The sequence below is a fragment of the Scheffersomyces xylosifermentans genome (assembly GCF_036884685.1).
Source record: "Scheffersomyces xylosifermentans strain CBS 12540 chromosome Unknown RJT20scaffold_7, whole genome shotgun sequence".
In the NCBI taxonomy this organism is placed as follows: Eukaryota; Fungi; Ascomycota; class Pichiomycetes; order Serinales; family Debaryomycetaceae; genus Scheffersomyces; species Scheffersomyces xylosifermentans.
Window position 1 is genome coordinate 1,556,203 of NW_027042945.1, and position 21,818 is coordinate 1,578,020.

Genomic DNA, 21,818 nt, shown 5'->3' on the forward strand with positions numbered 1-21,818 from the left:
AAAATTCTAGCTATGTTTGTTTTAGCAAAATTGTAATTTTCTTGCAGAAAATATTAGAAATTTAATTCAGTTCTTGTAACATAAGCTAATGGTTTTGGAGTAAATTCTATTTCTTATAACATCAATTTTTATTTTCTCGAAACGGAACCACATCAAAAAGCATACCCACACACTACCACGACGTACGGACCAACTCCATTCTAACACATACCATTTAATATTTTATTTCACTTATTACCAACTTACATCTTTGCACCCATTGCACTTCACCTCACTCACTTCGCATTGACAGATTTTTCACAGCCAGTCTCACTCTCTCCCTCTCTTCCTGTACACACCCTCCAATTCTTCTCATTTGCGAATTTCTGCTCGCGTTGAAAAAATGTCTCAATCCACAAAATATGAACTATCAAAACAGTGTCTTATTACACTGGTGATTAGTGTACTATAGGTAGTGATATAGACGCTGTCGTGAATTCATTGTATTATAGAGAATTATGACCAAAGACGGCGATATTGAAAAAGATAGTATGTGTGAAAATGTATTAAGTGAATTCGATGATGGTATTGTTATGGCCTGTACTAACAGTTTTGTTGTAGATTCGTTCGAAGCGGTTCTTGCTGATCTTTTTGTGGTGTACCAAAAGGCAGACACAGAAACCGGGATTTTGACGTCGTCAGTGATCCCAAAGAAGTTCCATGAGCCTAACGGTGACGAAATCCTCTCTTCGTACCGCGATTTCGTCAAGTCTCAGAGAAGAGTGGAAAATACAGACATCACCACCAAATTCAACAACAATGAATACACTCAATCACCATATAAGCTCTACCACGATATCAAGGTGGCAGCTTCAAAGCTTATTCAGGACCACGAAATTGGTACGAAAGCATACCAAGATATTGATTTCTTCTATAAGTTCTCAACTGAATTGTTGTTGAGAGAATTGGGCAGAATCCATATTCTTTTGGATAGCGAGAAAACAAATGACGATATCGAACCAACAGAGCTCGAATCCCAATTAAAAGAAGACTTTAACAAAGTTGTGACAACGTATAACTTATCAAATGGCGAAGTCGTAACATACTTGTCAAAAACGTCGGAACCAGAGCCTTCCACCGCGTCTCCATACGCTACAGTATATAATCAAACTCAACCACAGCCAGTAAAACAGACGACTCAACCATTATTTTCGTCGTTGATACCTAAGTCAGATGTGGATACCACTCCAACGGTAGTAGATGAACCTTTCTCAGTCTCAAAAGTTGTTCCTTTGATCAAAAACCAGTCCCGTGCTATTTCCACCATCGATACATTATCACCCGCAAACACGAAAATACCATCTCCATTGGACCAGCAATCCTCAGAGATCTTGCATGATTTCTTTCATCCAATTTGGTACACACTTCCAGTTCCAACATGGCTTATTTACAAATCTAATAACTTGAAACCGGCGAATTTGTTACCTCAACAGCTACAAATAGACGCCCCAACTGAAGCCCAATCTGCACTTGCGACAGAGTCAACAAATAAGTCGAAATTGACTATTTTGCAACAAAGAGGCACGGACTCAGAGTCATTGTCAGCCGTTCCTACATTAGTAAGAGCTCCAGGAGATTCATTCAGAAGTTTTGCACCAAGAGTAGACCTGCGTGATGCCATAATTAGCGATGAGTTTAAAGGTAAGGTATGGTTAAACCATATAGGTTTCGAACAGATCCAGTACTTGAGGGCTGCTTATTTGAAATCAATTGAGCCAGTAATTGAAGCTTCAGTTTCTCCGACTGTTGCAATTACTGAAGAAGACAAAAAAGATGAAGTCAAGACTTCAACAGAAGAAACCAAAGAAATAACCAAAAATGGAGAGCCATTGGAAAAAGATATCAACATTGCGCACTTAGTAAACTGGGACCCAGAAAAGATAGAACATTTTAAGGCTATTAAGCAAGAAAGAGCTGAAATTACCTCGCCGCGGTCATTACAAAGATTGATATCGACTAATATTTTGAAGTTGAACAAGTTACGTCAAGAAAGATATCTCAGAAGCGATATAAGGAACACTCTTCCTGCTTCTGTCGATGAAGTGAGGACATATAACAAGATTGTTAAATTAATCTCTTTGGCCATTCAATTATACAAAATAAACCCTGGTGATTTCTCCATAGAATTTAGCAAGAAGTTGCCTGTGTTAACTTCAGAATACAACGGAGTCATGCCAGGAGTTCCACCTAGTAGACTAGGAGCAGGTGGTGTTCAGCAGTCTTCAAATTCTACAAACAAGTCTGGTAGATTACCTAGCATAAGAGGCCCATACAAGAAGAAAAATAGATTTTAGTTTTTGGTGATCTTTTGCTCTATAAAATGTATTTTTAATTCTGTTTCATAAGATGTATCTAATAATATAAATGAATAATAATGGCAAGGGTCAGATATCTGCTCCGTTGGCGAATGCAATGATAAGGTAAATGTTCAAGAATGTGATAATTAACCACGTCAAAATACTAGCAATAGTGAGAAAGGGTCCATTTTCGAAGGTGACCTTCTTGACAGTAACCTCTGTGTTTGGTGAAGTGCTTTGGCCACTGTTGTTTAACAATAAACTGGTTTCATCACTAGAAACATTATCTGTGGTATCATAGACAACCATATACTCCTTTTTACAAGTGAACCAAATCAATGGTGCGCTTACAATGGGCAAAATAAAACTCAACACCACCTGAGAAGAGTTCATGATTTTTGAAACTCCTTCACGACCCAAAACTCCTATCACAAAAAGTACGGGCAAGATAGCTAACGTTCTCGTAATAATTCTTCTGATCCATGGCTTGAGAGACCAATTTATGAAACCTTCACTGATGATTTGTCCAGCCATGGTACAAACAATACCTGCACTTTGTCCAGAGAATAACATGGAGAGAGCAAATACTAACCCAGCAGCAGGATTGATGTAATAGGATAACATCTCATAAATAGACAATAAATCTGCATCAGCAGCATCTGGCTTTCCATATAATGTAGTACCAGCAACAATCAAAATAGCCGAGTTTACGAACACAGCAATCAAGAACAACGATGACACCAATTCAATGTATGAGTAATTCAAACAGTACTTGATTGACTTGTATGATGGCCTGTACTTGCTTCTCAACTGAGATCCGTCTGAAATGCTTTGGAATTTACTTCTTGTAGCAGGCAACAACTCGTCTTGAGGCAAGATGGATGTTGATTCCTCCTCATCTTCGCTTGGCTCTGAAATAATTCCATGAGTAATATCATACTCCTTTAATCTTGCTTGAACCAAGGCAGAACCCAAAAATAAAGAGTGAGGCATAACTGTACTTCCTACAATACCACAACTTAAGAACAAAGCAGTAGATTCCGTGAAAATCTCCTTGTGGAGTGGGAGGAAGCCTCTTACAATCGAGCCAAATGCACCTTCTTCGAAATTACAATGGAATAATTCAAGTATGAAACACACGCATGTAGCAAACACCAATATAGACACTAAAGTCTCAAACATCCTTGTTTGTCTCATAGAGCCATCTTTGTGATATGCAAGCAAGATAATTAAGACATCCAAGACTGTTATAAGCACACCATATAGCAAAGGTATTCCAAATAAAATTTCCAAAGAAATTGCAGTTCCTACAACCTCAGCCAAATCAGTGGCTATGATGGCTAACTCAGCACATACATACATGAAAAGGTTCCAATGATAAGGAAGATGCAAACGACACATTTCGGCAAGGTCGAGGCCTGTCACCGTGCCTAGCTTGACACATAATGACTGCAAAATGACGGCAAAAAGGTTGGACATGAAGATAATAAAGCATAGCTTGTACTGGTACATTGAACCTGATGATACTGATGTCAGGTAGTTTCCTGGGTCCATGTAACTGACCGAGACTACCAAACCAGGACCGATGAATGTATAGTACTTCTTCAATATGCGGCCAACCTTACGCACGTACTCATTATTTAGTATTAGTGACATGATTTCAATAATAAGCCTGTTAATTTATGGACCTTTCTAACTGTCAGGACTATTCACAACTGGTACAAACAGTACTTTTCTCTCAAGATAAACAATACAAGTTAAATATATTTCAAATAGGACGAAGCCGGGTTACAATTCTCTCCACAGTTGGAATTCGGAGTGCCTGCAGGACGGTATATCACACGATAATAGGAAGAGCAGCGTTGGAACGACGAAATGGAAGGTTCTATCGCGGTAGTTACGTGAAGATGATGATAAGGGATGTAGTTAGGTGATGTTGTCAAGAGGATAGTACAATGTTTATCTTCTTGAAGGAGATGTGTTGTCCTTATATAGAATACCGTGATTGTAAGGCGGTAGTGATGTTCCTTTTGTCCTCAAGTGAAAGATCGCAACGGTTATGAATGTCACCACAAGAGATGACATCAGTATGTCGTGAGTTGTGACATTTGTGACATTTATTTCCTCTAGTGATTGGAGATGGGAGATGGGAGTTTAGTGATAAAGTTGTTGTTTTATGTATTTGAAAGAGATAAGATGAGATAAGTATACGCGATAGGGGGGCAAGCCATTGAGGGCATGGGGAAGGATTTTCTTAAACTTTGGACTTAAAATTCTGGTTTTCACTACATAATCTGTATAACAAACAAGGTATTATTGCATTTCATTGACAGCTTCTTTATAAAAGTTTAAATACACAATATACAATATCATGGGAATTCTATTTCTGGCTCCAAATTTAGAAAGGAAGCTCAGAACCGTCAAAATTCAAGAAAAGACCATTCTGCTCTTCTTTCAATCCGTCGAAGACTTTCTTCAAACCAGCGGAACTTACATCACTAGTGATAATCATGTCATCAATAGCAGCTGAAATCTCAGGGTTGTTCTTCTTAATAATAGCCAATCCAGCATTACCCATATCTGTAGAAACAGCACCAGGGTGAACGGCAACTACAATGAAGTTGTCACCTTTCAATTCAAAACTTAATTCTTTGACTGAATAGTTAAGGGCCGCCTTAGATTGACCATAAGCACTTGCCGAGGCTGGGAAGAAACCAGTGATAGAAGCTGCAAGAGTCGAGATGAAAATAACCTTTCTTGTAGATCTTTTCAAAAGATACTTATGTAACTGTTGGTAAACTAAGATTGGGCCCAAAGCGTTGGTATAGTAATGGTCTTCCCAAACCTTCTTCTTGGCTTCAAGGACTCCATAGAATGAGTCAGCAATGGCACCATTGGAAATAAATACATCAATTCCATCAGTGATTTTAGCAACTCTTGAATCAAGAGTAGCAATAGACTCTGAATCGGCTACGTCAAGTTGAATGATTTGAACGTTCTTGTTCTTATCAGCCAATGCCTGCAATTCCACGGCCTTCTCAACATTACGAGCTGTAGCAATGATAAGATTTTTGGCGCCTTCGTCACTGTACTTCTTAACAAGTTCGAATCCAATACCACGGTTGGCTCCAGTAATGAAGTGAGTAGTTACGGCTGTCATTCTGTATTGATTTTAAGGGAGGGTGAATATGGTTCAAAAGTCCAATTTCTCTTTGATGGTCTCTAAATAGGATGTTAAAGAAGTACAGACACTGTCTACTTCACTACTTCAACATATATATATATACTCATACTGATATATCAACCTTTCTTCGACACTACGCAAGTCCGCATTTTGCAATCAAGTAGTTCATTAGTAATACATCAAATCTTACGGACAATTGAAACTTTTCGCAACAGCTGCAGCTCATTGCCTATTTTGGATTTTAGTGAAGACTTGATTAGAAAGCAGGTGATGGTGATTCACACTTTCATGTCCAAATCTCCCATACTACTTCAGCGCCGTGGCTTGGGTAAAACCGCACATCTTCTGGAGTTATTCCTAATGCAGATGTTGCATTTGCTTGGAATGATATTTACTTGCCAAGTTTAGCCGCAAAACATTTTCTGGCAAAAGTGGTGCGTTTACCTTAAGCGGGTTTACAACAGCTGGTGAGTCTCCATGCACAGTGACAAATCAATTTTATAACTTGAAATCGTGCTCATACAGTTTTTCGTGGTTTTCACATTTTGTTGTCTTAGATTTGGTACTTCTTATTATTTATTGTTGATATGACGTGAAATTACATTTTACTACACTTACTCCCCACTTAGCTTGAAGTCCCTCAGGCTGACATGCTCACACATACACAGAGCAGCAATCTTCAATTTTCGGAATGGAAATGGAATCATCACTATTATCTACACTTGATTCTTTTCTCTATTTACTTTTTATCATTCCAAGGTTAAGAGCATAACCACTAACTGTCAACAAATAATCAGGTAACAATTTGAGCCTCTATCTTTTTGATCTCCTCTCCTCTCCTCCTACCTATCATCCCTCCATCTTAGCAAGTTTGGGTGCTACACGTATTCATACCTGCAGAAAATACATCCACTCACAACGATTCAAAAACTGCTAATAGTTTAGATGATAGTTCGAGTTTGGAGAATAACAGTTAAGGAGCCAATTCACCATTAATGTTGATACAAAATAGTATATATTCAGTAGCTAAAGCTGTGCTGCGACGGGGAGCCGTTTCAGTTGGAAAGACGCCGAATTTGGCGTTGTTATATTGTAGTTATGTGAGCCTGAATAGAACGTATAGTACTAAACAGATAAACATACAAGAAGCAATTCCAACTCAAAGGCTGCAAAATGAAACTTCCTCAGGTAAGGAGGAACTACAAACGATAGTATCTAATTTAAACAGATATAAAACGACGTTTCCAAAGGACTTGTCCACAATATCTAAAATTGACTTGTATAAAGACATAGACGTCAACAAATTTGCAATCCAAACCATTAGAATTGGAGTTGTATACGACACACACCAGGCTGCTAAAAGTTCAAAACTAATAGAATCAATTCTTGCAGATCCTTTCGCAAACGATAACCAAATATGGTTTGACGCCATAGTTTCAAGACAACGGGATGGGATTAACGTGTTCAAGTTTTCAAACAATGTCGAGATATCAAACAATGGCTCCAACTACAGAATACCATCACCAATTTTAAGCCGAGACTACAGACCTAGTTACATGAACAACTTGATTCAGTCGTCAGCAAATTCATCAACACCCAATGATATTGAAATCTGGGAAATCAATGACAACCACAATGTGGACTTCAATAATTTGCATTTTTTAATTGCTATTTCAGACGATTTCGCAAGCTCTCTTAACTCATATTCTGACGGCATCAAACATAAGATATTTTTAAGAGTCATAGACAATAATGAGTGGACACCTACTTCTACTGAAAGCACGCCCGTGTCATTCACGACTATACAGAATACACACACTCATATAATCAAAATAGCATCCAACACTGCATTATCAGGAATAAATGAATTCCTTGCGAAAGGTACTGAAGCTGCAACTAGTTATTTTGATGGCATAACGAAAAGTAATATTTTTGAGTTGAACAAAGCTCTTGGCTACTTCCTGAGCTCCGACATTTTGCTTCAAGTGTTGTTGGAGGACATTAGAAGCACAATCGCAAATTCTTTGGTTGAGCCAAGTGAAATTACTAATATCAATACAGAACTCAAAAGAGAGATAGCCGAGTTTGGAAACTTTGCACACAGTGAATTGCAATATTCATTGGTTCCTGAAACTACAAAATTCTTCAAGAGGAAATTGCCATGGTGGAAGTTGTACTACAAGAATGATAATGTCGAGTACGACTTGAAGGATTTCTTCAATGAGAATTTTATGAACAGAAGCATAGAGCTGTATAACTTTATGAGAGGCAATATTGCAGCCAAGGTAAAAGAGCAAGACTTTTCAGGTTCGTCCAGACAAGAAGGTTCAAATCCAATTCTCAATTTGAAGAACAGTATAATTACACAACGTATTTCAACAGAGGTTCAACCAATCGTGTACAAAGCCATTACAACAGCCTTTTTGTTTTATCAATTACCTGTTTCAATCTTGTCTTTCGGGGCTTACCAATATTTCCTGTTCACTCCCGAGAGTGCTGCTGCATTGGCACTTTTGGGTTGGGTTGTAGGTTTTAACCATGTCTCGAAAGTGTGGGAGTCATTTAACCACAAGTGGCTCTCAGCAATTTTCGAAGATGTTAGATTGAGCATAAGCCGAGATTGCATTGATGAAGGTTTATCCAAAGAGTTGATTCATCAGTCAGAAAACGAATTGCATTTGTCTACCATTAAAAAAGAGATCTTACAAGGCCTCAACGGTGAAAGCAAATAGAGATATTTATTTAGATTGTGAATAAATAATATTTATAATAAAACCCGAACTCCTTCCCAAAGGACTAGCCATGAATGTGTTTTACCCTTGTTAATGACTGTTGTTTAATACGTGTGTACTGTGAATAATGTATATGTCCGACTGTAAGTCTCATCTTACACTTGGATTATCTCCATATGAATTCACAACGAAGGTGGAGGAGCTTGCGATGAACGGTCCAACTTCTTGGCCTGGATTTGTTGTTCCAATCTGTCAAATTCCTTCAAGGCTATCTCTTCCTCAGGATCTAAGATTTGGACGACTTCTCTGACCTCTTCAATGTAGTGCATCAACATTGATTCAATTCCATGCTTAAGGGTATCCTCACTTGAAGAGCATGACTTACAAGCACCAGCCAACTTCAAGAATACAGTACCTGTTTCCTCATCGAAAGCCTTATATTCTATGTCTCCACCATCGTCTTGGATGGCTGGTCTTATTCTAGTTTCAATCAACTCCTTGATCATGGAAACAATCTCCGAATCCTCAGCCTCGGCATTTTCTGTCTCTTGTTCGCTCTGTTCAATCAACTCTCTGGTTATAACTGGTTCTTGTTTAGTAGTCAAGAAATCATCCATCAATTCGACGACTTCTGGGCGCAAGTTAGCCCAGTTGATGTGATCTTGTTTGTTAACGGTCAAGAAGTCTGGCCCAAGCATTACTGATCTGACGCCAGGTAATCTGAAGATCTTAAGCGCTAAAGGCGAATGAACCGATTGCAATGTGGAGGTGAATTCGAAAGTTTTGTTTGCCATCGGTAAGATATCGCATTCTGTCGATATGAACTTCAATGCATTGGGGTTGGGTGTTGGCAACGTCTTAAAAGAGAGGCATCTCTTCGCAAGCAAGCCCACACTGATTGTAGGATGAGTTAAGAATCTATTGGTAATCATAGTGCTTCTTATTGGGTTGTATTGTATAGTTTGCTATTATAGTATGGTATTATAATTAAAAGATCTTTTCGATGCCAGATTAATTTACTGCACGTCAAAAGTTATACACGACTATGGCTACTTATATATATTGTGTATATGTCACAGATCTAATAGAGATGTCATTTTGTAATCAGTCAGTTTTTCGGGTTCGGAACCGAATTTTTCCCCAGACAGCAGACTGTGCTTACTTTTCCGTGACGCTATTGGTAGGCGGTAGTCATGTGATCTCACGTGTGTAGTCAGGTTTATCTCTCTCACGTGTGTAGTCATGTGCTATGTCACGCTGATATGAGCGTGATTAATAGTAAAATGATTGGACGATATACACAGGAGCTATGTTTGCAACTTATGTACGTAGAGCCTTTTATATCATTAATATCATGGTTCATAGTTGGTAGAGTAAACGTTATTATATAGTGAAGGATTGTTGTTGAAAACAGGGCACTACAGTATATAAACCCAATAGTAGGAGTTTCAAGTATACATATTACAGTCACTGCTGCTAGGCGTAAAATGGTGTTTGGTGGTGACTTAGTTTCTATGAAGAGTAAATCCCCCACAGGTCTACAAAACGTCTTCGTGTCTTAAATATATATTTAAATTTGAAGATGAAAGAATTTAAACTGTTTTCTATTTTAAAGTGAAGAATACCAAGTATAACTGTGCTTTCTTCATCCATGAATGTGAGCTAAGGACGAGCCTTGTCTCATGGTGATGTCGTGAAGTCAATGAGGAATCCATTAATTGGGTGTGAAGCACATCTAATCCTTCTTCTCCAAGTCAATGAACTTACCACCACTTTGGAATCTTGGGTGTCTTGGGTCATTGATGAACTCGTCGGAGTTCATGGAAGCAATAGAACCCTTGTAGATCAAGTAGTAGGTGATAGCGGCTAGAAAATATGTTAGTAAAATGTTCCCCTTTGATGGGTATTGCGGGAATGGAGTAAGTTGGGAGATTGAGATTGGATACCATGGGATGCTTCGACTCTGGTTAACGATATAATTGAGGGCAATAAATTGATTATCTATATTCATATTTGGTTGGACTTTCAAGCTTGTTTCACAATTGGTACTCTATCGGTTGAATTCGGAATTAAAATAATGGATCATAAACTTTTAGTGTCGTAGTCGTTCTTATTGATGCTTTTTACATGGCAAACCTATCCTTCCTTGCCTTTGTATCAATTTTTCAAAATTGATTTCTATAGATACTTATTCCATGTTGTGTAACATCTATTGTGAAGCTTCTCCCTTCTTAAAACCAATGAATTACAACTACATCCTCGATGCGTCCCTTTGTACCAAAGTATCCCACTCAATTGGCCCAATATCACTTTTCTACAGACATAACTCTGCAGTTATGGTAATCCTCTCAGTCTCTCTCAGATTCCTCATCTATTCCCGGAGTTTCTCCATTTTTTGGTACTTACCACCGGTGGCGTATGGCCAGTAGTATTTGAAGACTGGGGTAGCGAATCTTAAAGCAGCCATCTTGTAGTTTCTTTGTCGAATAGATACAATAACACTTAACAATCCGTTAACTACACCTCAGTTTAATGTACTGCTCTCGTTGAATTTTTCTCACAGTTCGGGTTTGCGAATAATCGACTTTTATTGGACAGCGACTGTGCAGGTGTTAGGACTGGGTGGGTACTGCATTGGAGTGGTCCCATAGTTAAGACACACATAGTTAATGTATACCTTGCTGTACTATGTTAATACTGTCATAGTGAGATGCATAGTTAAGATGCATAGATAGGGTATATAGTTAGGATATATAGTTAAAATACGCAGTTAAGACTGTTAGGGAGCATACATAGGTGAATACATAATTAAATATATATCATAGATAGCAAAGGAAGCTAAGGTACATAGTAAAGATACATAGTAAAGATACATAGTACAGATACATAGTAAAGATAGATACATAGCAAAGTCAGATAGATAGTAAAGATAGATACATAGCAAAAAGACATAGTAAAGATACATAGTAAAGATACATAGTATAGATGCGTAAAACAATAGTTATATTAATTGAGGTAGTACATGCGCGTAGTCAATCGAGAAGTCACACTAAACCGAAGCTGACAGGATTAGTAGCAAATCCAAATAGGTAAGCCATACTGGTGCTTCCAATGGAAAATCAATGTAGTGTTGCGTTTCGTATCTCTGGAAGTGTACTTCTAGGATGCAATAATGCAGTAGAAGGCATGACTACAGACGGAGATTCTGAAAAAACTGACTTCTTTTGTTTCAGCAGGCGCCTTCAACTAAATGTGTCGATATTGCTGTTACGTTGGTAGCACTGCTCCGGCAGTATTATCTAGATCAGTATTTTTAAGGCTCCTGGTTACTTGTTAAGCCTTGCACTCCATTCGGTCGTTATCCTGTTAAATACATAATTATGTATATAATACTACTTCAATTGCCGGGCGGTTATATAGTTCTTATCTAATTTTTAAGTAATGTTGATAGTAGTTCGCAAAATAGCTCCATTCAGATTGTTCAATTTAAAAGGAGTATAATTATATTTTTAAATGCTAAAATGCCGTGTTTCCCCAACCCATTCTTATTATGTTTTAAATCACCTCTAAGTCTTTATGCTTGATGTTATCTCATAAATACGAATTTCTGGGGTACCCCGTCTAAACCACACTAAGGAGTCTATGTCTTCTGGCTTCAAGCATCGGTCCTTGACTTTCCATGCAAGGGAAGGAGCTCTAAACCATTTTTCCAACTCATTTTCCCAGTCTCTGATCGTATCCTCATTTCTTACCGTAGCAGCAATGATAGCTACCTTTGTTCCACTATATGTGAAGAAATCATGGATAGTGCTACACAAAGGTTCCAAAATCGTTGAATCGTAAGTGACGTCTGCAGCAAGTACGACATCAACATTCGGTACCGGATCTTGTATGAAGCTTTCTGGGTTGGAAGAGTTTGTTGTTCCCCATAAAAGTTGTTGACATCTTATCCCAGGCGATTGACTCTCCGAGTTGGAAATGCCGTTGAGCTTCAATGTTGCATTGAAATGATCAAAAACTGAAACTGCCCCATCTGTTAGCACCAATCTTTCTATTGGACTAATGTGATGGTGATAATAGCTCAATAGTGAAAGGCTTAGAAGACCTGTTCCTCCTCCCAATTCCAATAGTGTCTTACCTTTGAAATCATATGGTGGGCTCTTCTTGTTGTTTAAGTAGTTCGACAAATAGAGTGCTGCTTCCCAGGTTCTTAGACCAGTGGTATTAATACCTGATATTACCTTGGGCGTTTCTTTTATTAGAACTGAGTCAAATGGTAGACTTCCTAGCTTGCTTATTTCTGTTGGCTGCTTCTCATCAAATCCACCAATTGGGTATTTTATGACATCTGTATCTGTTGGACACAATTCTTGTGCATTCAAAATGACTGGCTCGCAGTATATCTCGTACAATTCCTCCAGTAACTCAAACCCAAGTTTCTCAATTAGGGATATGTAGCTCTTTAAGAAAAGCCTGGCGTAATAGGCATTCCGTTCTATTATTTTTGACTCTTTAAGATGTGTTAGAACAGACTCTTGAGCTGCAGTTTCAGAAACTACTGGAGTGAAGTCAATGTCTTGATGGTCATTAAGAAACTCATAAACCGGTATTCTCAATTCCAAATAAGATTTGATTTTCTCAAGTGTGAGTGTCCGGCCCCCCATTTCACACAGCTACTACAAATTCAATGAAACGGCTCCTGGGGACAATGACCATTCAGTGTTCCTTCATCTTTCATCTCACAGACTTTTCACTCGATAGAATCCTCTGCCGATGATCATCGCTTCGATTCGTGGTGCGAACCTCACTTCTTTTTTCGCGTGAGACTCTCATACTTAAGACAGAAAATATGGGGAATACTGTGTAGTAATGGATTATAATGAATTTTATTCTCTTCTATATAGTCTATTCAAAATAAGCCAATTGTTTATGCAATGGTACCTAGAACCCTTACTCTTTTGACACCACCATCTGGAATGATGGTCAATAAAACATGCGAATATGGCTTTGAAGCCTTTTCTACAGCAAAGCTGTGCTCCTTGTCTGGACCAGTCTTAGTGTCTGCGACTAAGACTTCCCAGGCAGCGTCTTCTATACCTGGTAATTGTGATTCACTTTCAACAAAGATACCCTTGACATTAATTTTTTGAGGGAAGTTTCCTCTAAAATGAGCGGTGTCAATGATAACCTCCTTGATATTAGTTGTAGCACCCAACCTGATGACAACCCAGTCTACATGGCCGGGAGTCCGCGATCTTGTGGTCTCCCAACCATCAGACATGTCATGGCCCCTGCCTGGAAGCAATAAGTTATCGGCAGATCCAAAGTGTTGGTCACTGACCTTAATTGCAACTCCACCATTGTTGACTGACGCAAGGTCCAAAACAGTATCCTTGGTTGATGGTAGAATAGGAATGACCGAACCATACAATCTAAACCTTGCGATACCACCATCGGGGTACATTCTCAATCTAACATGAGTATAGTTTTTGTCAGTAATGGAATCTCTTACAAAGAAATGTCTTTGCGAAGGACCACATTCTACCTTTGAAATGATCGATTCCCAATCCGATTCTTTGATAGAATCAACATCATCATCGCCGTCCAACTTTTGGATGCCCTCCACTGAAATGAAAGGGGCGTGATTACCGTTAAAGAAAGCAGTGTCCACCTCGCATCCAATAAGTTTTGCGGAGGAAACCCCCAATCTGAAAATAACCCAATCAGCCTCCTCTTCATTATGTCTTCTGGTTTCCCAACCATCGTACCATGCACCGGCATAAGTGAACCTAGTGGCATCCCTGATCGGTGCTTTTGGCTTAATTAAGTTTTCGGCATCTGCAAACCACTGGTCAGAAAATTTCAACACCTTTCCGCCTAATTTTTCACCTATAACGTCTGTATAGTTAAGTACAATCTTCTTTTGGAAGTCGTCTGCAGTCAATACTTGTACCATTTTTGTAATTGGAATCTGATTCTTTCGGTAATTGGTTACTAATCTCGAGAGTAAAGCCTAAGAGCTCCAATCTATCTCTTTATATATTGAAAAACTTTGAAGAAGTGTGCCATTGTGGTGACAAATTTGTTGATTGGAGTATACTTTGATAAGACCGGAATATACCGAAGTCGAGCACATGCAGGCTTATCTGGGCACATTATTGAACACTGAAGCACGACTTTGCGGCAAGGGTCTTGAACATCTATGTCTGTTTTAGGCGAGCCCGCCTTTGCATTAAGCGATAGCAAATCACTTGTACCTCATCTTTCTTTCTTGGTTTATGTCAATTAAAAATTAGTGATAAATAGTCATGAAAGAAATTACTCAGAATATCCAAACGGCATTTTTATTCTATTTAGGACCTTTTAGCGGGGGATCACTTTATTCAATGTCAAGATGACACTTAAAGGAGCTCTGCTGGCAATATACGAGATTATATTGCAATTACGCAGATGTATGTTTCAAATATGCAAACTTATTTTCAATCGTATGATAACTCAAAATACGAGAATGATGCAAAGATAGGGTTCCAGAACACCTGTCGCTACTATTGACCATAGAGAAGCTTCAAAATCAATGTTTCTAATATACGAGGGGTACCAAAAAAACAGCTGTCAGTTTCACCTGAGAAATAATATTTATATAACTCAAAGTACTGTATCCAAAATACGAGAAACTGCAAGAAGCACAATAAAGATGCATGTGCCATTGATTGACTCAACTGCAACAAAAATAATTCATCTGGACTACTTCTTGCATAATCGAGAATTCGAAGATGTCAATCACCATCTACCGGCCCGCGATCTTGACATCTACCCTGTCGTGCGTTTTCGATGCACTTGTGAGCCTGTCTGGGTGAACGCCGCTCGGGCGCTTCGTAATAAGGACAATGGCTACAAACAATATACTAGCCACACCTTAAAAATTATATCTATTGTTCTGTATTTCTTACCCAACGCCGTCAATTGGACTGTTCTCCGCATGCCCACGAAGGTGACGATAAAGTAAGTTGTTTAAATGTGAATAGTAAAAATATAAATATTAATTTTCATCGTTTGGACTATCATCGTAGGAACTCCTTCCACCCTACTTAATCGGGAATTAGTGTACCATGTACAAACAGGTTTGAATTAAATTACAGGATAAGGAATTATGGCTTATTTGCATTCATATGATGGTATACTACCACGCACTTTACAGTTCATAACCAGGGATATTTTTCGTAAATTGATATATTCAAATAACTAATAAATTATGGGTATATATATTTGGGAAGATTTCATTGATAGAGTGAATAATCTTGTTGATTTGGAAAGAGCCATTGTGAGGAGAATTATCAAAATGAATCAAGATATCAGTAATAATAGGGAAGAAAAAAATTCAAATGCAGTTGAAGATGCAGAAACACAAGTGGTGAACGAACTGTCTCAACTGGATCACGACAATATTTCTAAACATATTGAGGATAAAGTTATCGATGAAGTATCTGGAGCCAAAGCAAACACAGATGTCAGTATCGTAGATCCCATGGTCGACCTTGGGAAGGAAGAGAACGACATCGGAAATCTAGAGCACAACTCCGTGGAAGAAGATGGATCTTTCGAAGAAAATACAACACAAGACGGGTTACCTTCTACATCACTCATTGAAGACAAGACGAAATTAGTAAATACTCCAGACTTGAGTGTCTTGAATAATTTCAATGCTACTACAGACGTAGCTCTGAATGCTTCTGCCCCTTCTCTAGCTCATCTAAATAATGAATTATCGAAAGCCAAGTTATCAAATCCAACCCCCACATATTCAATTACTGAATACCAAGTCGACCAATATTCAAAGGAAGGAAAAGATCTTGAGAAAGAAAAGTACTATGAGAGTGATGCTGGAGATGGTACAAAGGCAATTGATCAGCATTTAGAAGGAATCGAGCTTTGGATGACGTTGGCGTCATGCTTCCTAGCTTTGTTTCTTTCAGCATTGGACATGACCATCATAGTTACGATCTATACTACAGTTGGCAACAAATTCAATTCTTTTGACAAAATAGATTGGCTAACTTCTGGATTTTTATTACCAATGGCCATCCTCACCCCATCTTACGGAAAGATATCAATAATATTTGGTAGGAAGTGGACACTTCAAATGGGAATACTTGTATTTGAAATTGGTTCATTGATTTGTGCTCTTTCCTCGAGTATGAACATGTTGATCGGTGGTAGAACAATCCAGGGTATTGGTGCCGGTTGCATAACTACAACAATTACTATTATCGTAAGTGAATCAGTTCCAATCAATTTAAGAAGTACTTCCCTCAGTTTGATGGCTATTTGTTATGCAGTTGCCAGTGTGTTGGGCCCTTTTATAGGAGGGGCATTTACAGAATACGTAACCTGGAGGTGGAACTTCTTTTTAAATGTACCACTTGGAGCTATATCTTTTCTCATGATATTCTTCGCATATAACCCACCCAAGCCTACTGGACGCTTTATTGATAACATCAAGAAGATTGACTATATTGGTAGTCTCTTGCTTGTCGCTGGTTTGGTTCTAGTTTTATTGGGAATTACCTTAGGAGGACGAGAGTATCTGTGGCTGTCGGCCCCAATTATTGTCTGTATAGCTATCGGAGGAGTCTTCTTGGTTTTCTTTTTTGTCTACAATTTCAAATTTTCAAAACATCAATTATTCATCAAGGAAGTTTTTACTATCCCACAAATACTACTGTCATCATCAGGGGCATTTTTTAATTATGCTTGGTTCATGTCTGTCTTGACATATCTCTCAGTTTACTTTCAAGTTATCTTTGGACATGGCTCATTCAAGTCTGGTGCTGATTTATTACCTTTTATTATAGCTACAACTGTAAGCGCAGTTGTTAGTGGTATTTTAGTCAAAGTAACCAGATTTGTTAAGTTGTATTATGTCTTTGCAGCTGCAGTTGGAGTAATTGGTAACGCCTTATTACTTCTTTTTGATGAAAAGTCCCCAGTTGGTCACAGAATTGGTTTCTTAATTTTACTTGGAGTTTCTGCTGGTATTATACTTCAATGTAGTATAATATCTACCCAAATCAAAGCACCCAAAGAATTAACAGGTTCTCTCATTAATGTAACGACATGGAACAACTTCATGAGGTTTTTGGGAGGTGCAATTGGAGTAATAATATCAACAATTATCTTTCAATCATGCGCTGCCGATAATTTGAAAAATGTAATGGAAGCTTTTCCTGAAGATCTCAAACGTCAATTCAACGGTAAAAGTTCCCGTTTGTTTATTGATTCTCCCCAGTTAATTCATCAACTACCTCAGGAATTCCAAGTGCAGATGTTAAAAGGTCTTATGAAAGGACTCACGCAATCTTTCAAATTTGCTTTGGCGTGCGCTTGTGCTTGTTTTATTTGTTCTTTATTTGTGACAAATAAAAGAGTTCCAAAGGCGGAGGATGTTCTCACGAAGAAGGACATGGACGAAGATATTGAGAATTATGCACTCACTGTAGATCTGGACGATGCTGAAGAGAAAAGGGGAGTCAACATTGAAATTGAAAGTGCTAATGAAGAAATAGAAGAAAGCATTAATGAGGACATTATTGAGAAAGCGGGTGACATTGAGGTGTCAGTCGAAACTGAAGACACTGAGATCGACTCTGATGATAATAAACCACCCAAGGTTTAGGGGTAGAGACTTCAGATCGTTTGGGCTACTATTAGAAGAGGCGGAATTTTAATAATAGCAAGATTGCATTTATTGAGAAAAATTGAAAACAAAAAAAATTATTTATATTACAATCTTATCTATTATGTCTTAGGATACTCATTCGTACCCAATATACATGTTCCAGAGTAAGTCTCTTTTTTTCTATGCCACTTCCACTCCCTATTTCAACATATTTTTTTCGCAGCAACCGGCAGATTATTCACCATCAGAACTGCAACAAGCGGAATTGAACAAATCTCAACGAACGCCTTAAACCAATGTAAAGGTTCATCGCACTGTATTTCCCCATTAGGAAATCAACAATGAAGGCAAACTAGGAATGAAAAATCAGAGCCTGACTTAACTATTAAAGAACCATTACATTTTAGTTAGCACTGGATTGTAGTGAAACTCACAGCATTATATAGTGAAGTGCAATGAGTTTGCTAATCAGACAGCGGCCCACGAGGTCTCTGATAAATTTCAGGATAAAACCTGTTGCATTAGCCAATATAACTAGGTCATTTGTAGCCGTGTCCCCGTTGCTCAATCAAGGCAAGGGACACCAGGGAGAACACCAACAAGACCGTGTAGATGAGGAAATCAAAAGATTACAGAAATTGAAAGATGACTACTCCAATGCTGGCTTCCTTGAAAGATTCAAATTGAGAGGTCAACTCGTAAACCAAGAGCTCAAGGTGAGCCAAGCGCAAGCATACAAAACCATAGATGACAACATAGAGACACCAACTATCAAATTCGATGATGATCCTCTCGATCCAAAAGCTCTAGAGCGTTACAAGGTGATGTACAACTTCATGTTTCATGCTTTCCTTGACCAGTGCAAGATTTACAATTCGAGTATCAAATCAGCATTAACTCCTGATCAAATCATCGATGAAATCGTGGTGATGTTCAAGAACCTCCATCCAACTTTGTCACCCTTGACTAAGAAGGAGGTATTGTTCTACTTCCACATTTTTTACGCATTACTGAACAATGTGGTATTCTTAGATGAGTTGCGCTTCGAAGATCTGCTGGTTTCCAAGTACTTGAAGACTTACTCTGGTTTATCGCCAACTGGAGACAGAGATGCTACCATAGCTGAATTAGCTCAACAGACAAATACCGATTCGAATGCTGTAACCACCTGGTTTGAAATCTTTGACATTTTGTCCCTGACACCTTTCGCTGATTCCAACACCAGATACACCAACCCATTGTGCCCATATGAATATGCTCGTTATCAGAGCTTTACTAATGAGTTGAGAACAATGCAAGAAAAGCTTTCTCAAATCTACGGTGGTGGCAAAAAGAGCAGCAGTAAAACCGGCTCTTTTGAGAAAGATAACAACGATTTAGACTCTATCTTTGGAAACTTCAATTTTAAAAGCGGAACAGACGGAAACAAGGATAACAAAGATAAGAAAAATGAAAACAAACTAGACTCCAAGGATAAGAAGCCTATAGATATTGAGCTCAATTTTAATGGCTCCCCTATGCGTTTCTTCCAGGTTGGTTTGTTGCTTGGTTTGTTACTGTACATTTTGTACAACATGAACCAAGACAACGGTAACGAGATCAACTTTCAACAATTCTCTGCTGAATTCTTAAGCAAAAACCTTGTTTCTAAGGTTGTAGTTGTTAACAACAGAACAGCTATTGTAGAGTTGAATGAAAATGGAAAGGCTCAATTCCCTCACCATCAAGGCAAATTTTATTTCAACATTGGTTCCATTGAATCTTTCGAACGTAGTTTGAAGAGCGTCCAAGAGGAATACAATATCGCCGATCTGATGAGAGTGCCTGTAATTTACACCAACGAGGGTAGCACTGCTAAGATGCTTATTAACTTTTTGCCTACTATTTTATTTTTGGGTGCCATATACTACATGACTAAGAAGGCTACAATGGGAGGCATGGGCGGTCCTCTTGGCTTTGGAAAGTCTACTGCCAAGAAGTTCAATCAAGATACTGACGTCAAAATTAGATTCAAGGATGTCGCTGGTATGGCGGAAGCTAAGGAAGAAGTTATGGAGTTCGTGAAGTTCCTTCAAAATCCAGAGAAATATGAGAAATTAGGTGCAAAAATCCCAAGAGGTGCAATCTTGTCTGGACCCCCAGGTACTGGTAAGACCTTGATCGCTAGAGCCACAGCTGGTGAAGCCGGTGTTCCATTCTACTCTGTTTCTGGTTCTGAATTCGTCGAAATGTTTGTTGGTGTTGGTGCATCCAGAGTCCGTGACTTGTTCAAGACTGCACGTGAAAATGCTCCTTCCATTGTTTTTGTAGACGAAATTGATGCTATTGGTAAGCAACGTTCGAAGGGCAATGCTAGCGGTGCCAATGATGAGCGTGAAACCACTTTGAACCAGTTATTGGTCGAAATGGACGGTTTCGATACTTCTGATCACGTGGTTGTTTTAGCAGGTACTAATAGAGCTGATATCTTGGATAAAGCCTTGTTGAGACCGGGCCGTTTCGACAGACATATTTCTATTGATAACCCAGAGTTACTGGGCCGTAAGGAGATTTTCCAAGTTCATTTGAAAAAGATTACTTTGGCCAAGGACATCGATGAAGACTTACCAGGTAGATTAGCCGCTTTAACCCCGGGCTTTTCAGGTGCCGACATTGCCAACGTGTGTAACGAAGCAGCTTTGATTGGTGCTAGATTTAATGCTGATGCTGTGACTTTAAGACACTTTGAATTGGCCATTGAAAGAGTCATTGGTGGTATAGAAAAGAAGTCTAAGCTCTTGAATGCAGAAGAACAAAGGATTGTAGCCTACCATGAGGCAGGTCATGCTATCTGCGGTTGGTACTTGAAATATGCTCATCCGTTATTGAAGGTTTCCATCATTCCAAGAGGACAGGGTGCTTTAGGTTACGCCCAATATTTACCCCCAGATCTGTATTTGTTATCGACATTACAATTAAATGATAGAATGATCATGACATTGGGTGGACGTGTGTCTGAGGAATTGCACTTTTCTTCAGTGACATCTGGTGCCCATGATGATTTCAAGAAGGTTACTAATATTGCTCAATCGATGGTCTTGCGTTTTGGAATGTCCAAGAAGGTTGGTATGGTGAACTATGCTGACACACAATCCCAGGACAATTTGACCAAGCCATTTAGTGAAGAAACCAGCAGAACAATTGATGAGGAAGTTCAGAGAATCGTCAGTGAGTGTTACCAGAGCTGTAAGAAATTATTGATTGAAAGATCTAAGGAAGTTGAACTCGTAGCGGAAGAGTTGTTGAAGAAGGAATTCATTACCAGAGAAGACATGATCAGATTGTTGGGTAAGAGACCTTTCCCAGAGACGAACGATGCTTTTGACAAATATCTTGATAAGAAGCCAGCTTACAAGAATGACAAACCTTCCGAGGAGAAAAAGGATGATGAACTTGAGGGAAGCACTGCTTAGAAGCCAAAAGAAATTGTCGGAAGTGCAATATCACTATATTATATATATAGCTCCACACTTGTATATAAAAACAATTCCCTAGGAATTAACCATTATGAATATAGTAATTGACTATATGTCTTTCAGTATTCAACTTGCACATAGGCTATGAGTCCTGCAATATGATTAATTGTTTTATCTACAGGCACATACATTGGTATATAGCCATAAATAACTACAATAAGAATATAGAAGGGAATATAGAAGGCGTATATCGTATATATAGCATCAAGGTCTAATGAATGACGCTCTGTACAATACACAGTAAAGACAATAATATAATTCAATAAAAATAACAAAGTAGTAACCTAATTATTTATTTCACGTTTATGTTATATACTTGTTACTCATTGTATATCACACTCCATACGAAAATTAGACTCTATCTACTAACTACTA

The 21,818-nt window shown here is 38.5% G+C and overlaps 10 protein-coding genes across 10 annotated transcripts; 4 read left to right on the plus strand and 6 right to left on the minus strand. All coding sequences in view use genetic code 12, as the record gives it.

Annotated features, from left to right (window-relative positions):
- The first annotated feature begins 352 nt into the window (after window positions 1-352).
- Window positions 353-2,343, plus strand: RJT20DRAFT_130906 (uncharacterized protein). The gene is made up of 2 exons (XM_064917879.1): window positions 353-528; window positions 601-2,343. The coding sequence occupies exons 1-2, from the start codon at window positions 498-500 to the stop codon at window positions 2,331-2,333; spliced, it is 1,764 nt and encodes a 587-aa protein (XP_064772794.1). The 5' UTR covers window positions 353-497; the 3' UTR covers window positions 2,334-2,343.
- Window positions 2,344-4,273, minus strand: SMF3 (putative divalent metal ion transporter). The gene has a single exon (XM_064917880.1). It carries the CDS (start codon window positions 3,990-3,992, stop codon window positions 2,424-2,426), a length of 1,569 nt encoding a protein of 522 aa, XP_064772795.1. The 5' UTR covers window positions 3,993-4,273; the 3' UTR covers window positions 2,344-2,423.
- On the minus strand, window positions 4,274-5,705 carry RJT20DRAFT_142928 (SDR family oxidoreductase). The gene has a single exon (XM_064918654.1). The coding sequence runs from the start codon at window positions 5,494-5,496 to the stop codon at window positions 4,735-4,737; it is 762 nt and encodes a 253-aa protein (XP_064772796.1). The 5' UTR covers window positions 5,497-5,705; the 3' UTR covers window positions 4,274-4,734.
- A 781-nt stretch (window positions 5,706-6,486) lies between these two features.
- Window positions 6,487-8,260, plus strand: RJT20DRAFT_130909 (uncharacterized protein). Its single transcript, XM_064917881.1, has one exon. It carries the CDS (start codon window positions 6,516-6,518, stop codon window positions 8,250-8,252), a length of 1,737 nt encoding a protein of 578 aa, XP_064772797.1. The 5' UTR covers window positions 6,487-6,515; the 3' UTR covers window positions 8,253-8,260.
- On the minus strand, window positions 8,261-9,325 carry RJT20DRAFT_130910 (uncharacterized protein). The gene has a single exon (XM_064917882.1). The coding sequence runs from the start codon at window positions 9,182-9,184 to the stop codon at window positions 8,435-8,437; it is 750 nt and encodes a 249-aa protein (XP_064772798.1). The 5' UTR covers window positions 9,185-9,325; the 3' UTR covers window positions 8,261-8,434.
- A 301-nt stretch (window positions 9,326-9,626) lies between these two features.
- On the minus strand, window positions 9,627-10,838 carry ATP18 (F1F0 ATP synthase subunit i). The gene is made up of 2 exons (XM_064917883.1): window positions 10,659-10,838; window positions 9,627-10,118 (listed from the first exon to the last, which is right to left on the minus strand). The coding sequence occupies exons 1-2, from the start codon at window positions 10,717-10,719 to the stop codon at window positions 9,988-9,990; spliced, it is 192 nt and encodes a 63-aa protein (XP_064772799.1). The 5' UTR covers window positions 10,720-10,838; the 3' UTR covers window positions 9,627-9,987.
- Window positions 10,839-11,517: 679 nt separating this feature from the next.
- On the minus strand, window positions 11,518-13,121 carry RJT20DRAFT_60583 (protein-lysine N-methyltransferase). Its single transcript, XM_064920946.1, has one exon. It carries the CDS (start codon window positions 12,914-12,916, stop codon window positions 11,819-11,821), a length of 1,098 nt encoding a protein of 365 aa, XP_064772800.1. The 5' UTR covers window positions 12,917-13,121; the 3' UTR covers window positions 11,518-11,818.
- Window positions 13,014-14,314, minus strand: RJT20DRAFT_130914 (allantoicase). The gene has a single exon (XM_064917884.1). The coding sequence runs from the start codon at window positions 14,206-14,208 to the stop codon at window positions 13,180-13,182; it is 1,029 nt and encodes a 342-aa protein (XP_064772801.1). The 5' UTR covers window positions 14,209-14,314; the 3' UTR covers window positions 13,014-13,179.
- Window positions 14,315-15,587: 1,273 nt separating this feature from the next.
- RJT20DRAFT_122332 (MDR family MFS transporter) lies at window positions 15,588-17,925 on the plus strand (the record flags this gene model as incomplete). Its single annotated transcript, XM_064915937.1, has 1 exon — window positions 15,588-17,925. The coding sequence occupies exon 1, from the start codon at window positions 15,592-15,594 to the stop codon at window positions 17,923-17,925; it is 2,334 nt and encodes a 777-aa protein (XP_064772802.1). The 5' UTR covers window positions 15,588-15,591.
- A 420-nt stretch (window positions 17,926-18,345) lies between these two features.
- Window positions 18,346-21,693, plus strand: RJT20DRAFT_130919 (m-AAA protease subunit). The gene has a single exon (XM_064917885.1). The coding sequence runs from the start codon at window positions 18,384-18,386 to the stop codon at window positions 21,378-21,380; it is 2,997 nt and encodes a 998-aa protein (XP_064772803.1). The 5' UTR covers window positions 18,346-18,383; the 3' UTR covers window positions 21,381-21,693.
- Window positions 21,694-21,818: the final 125 nt, after the last annotated feature.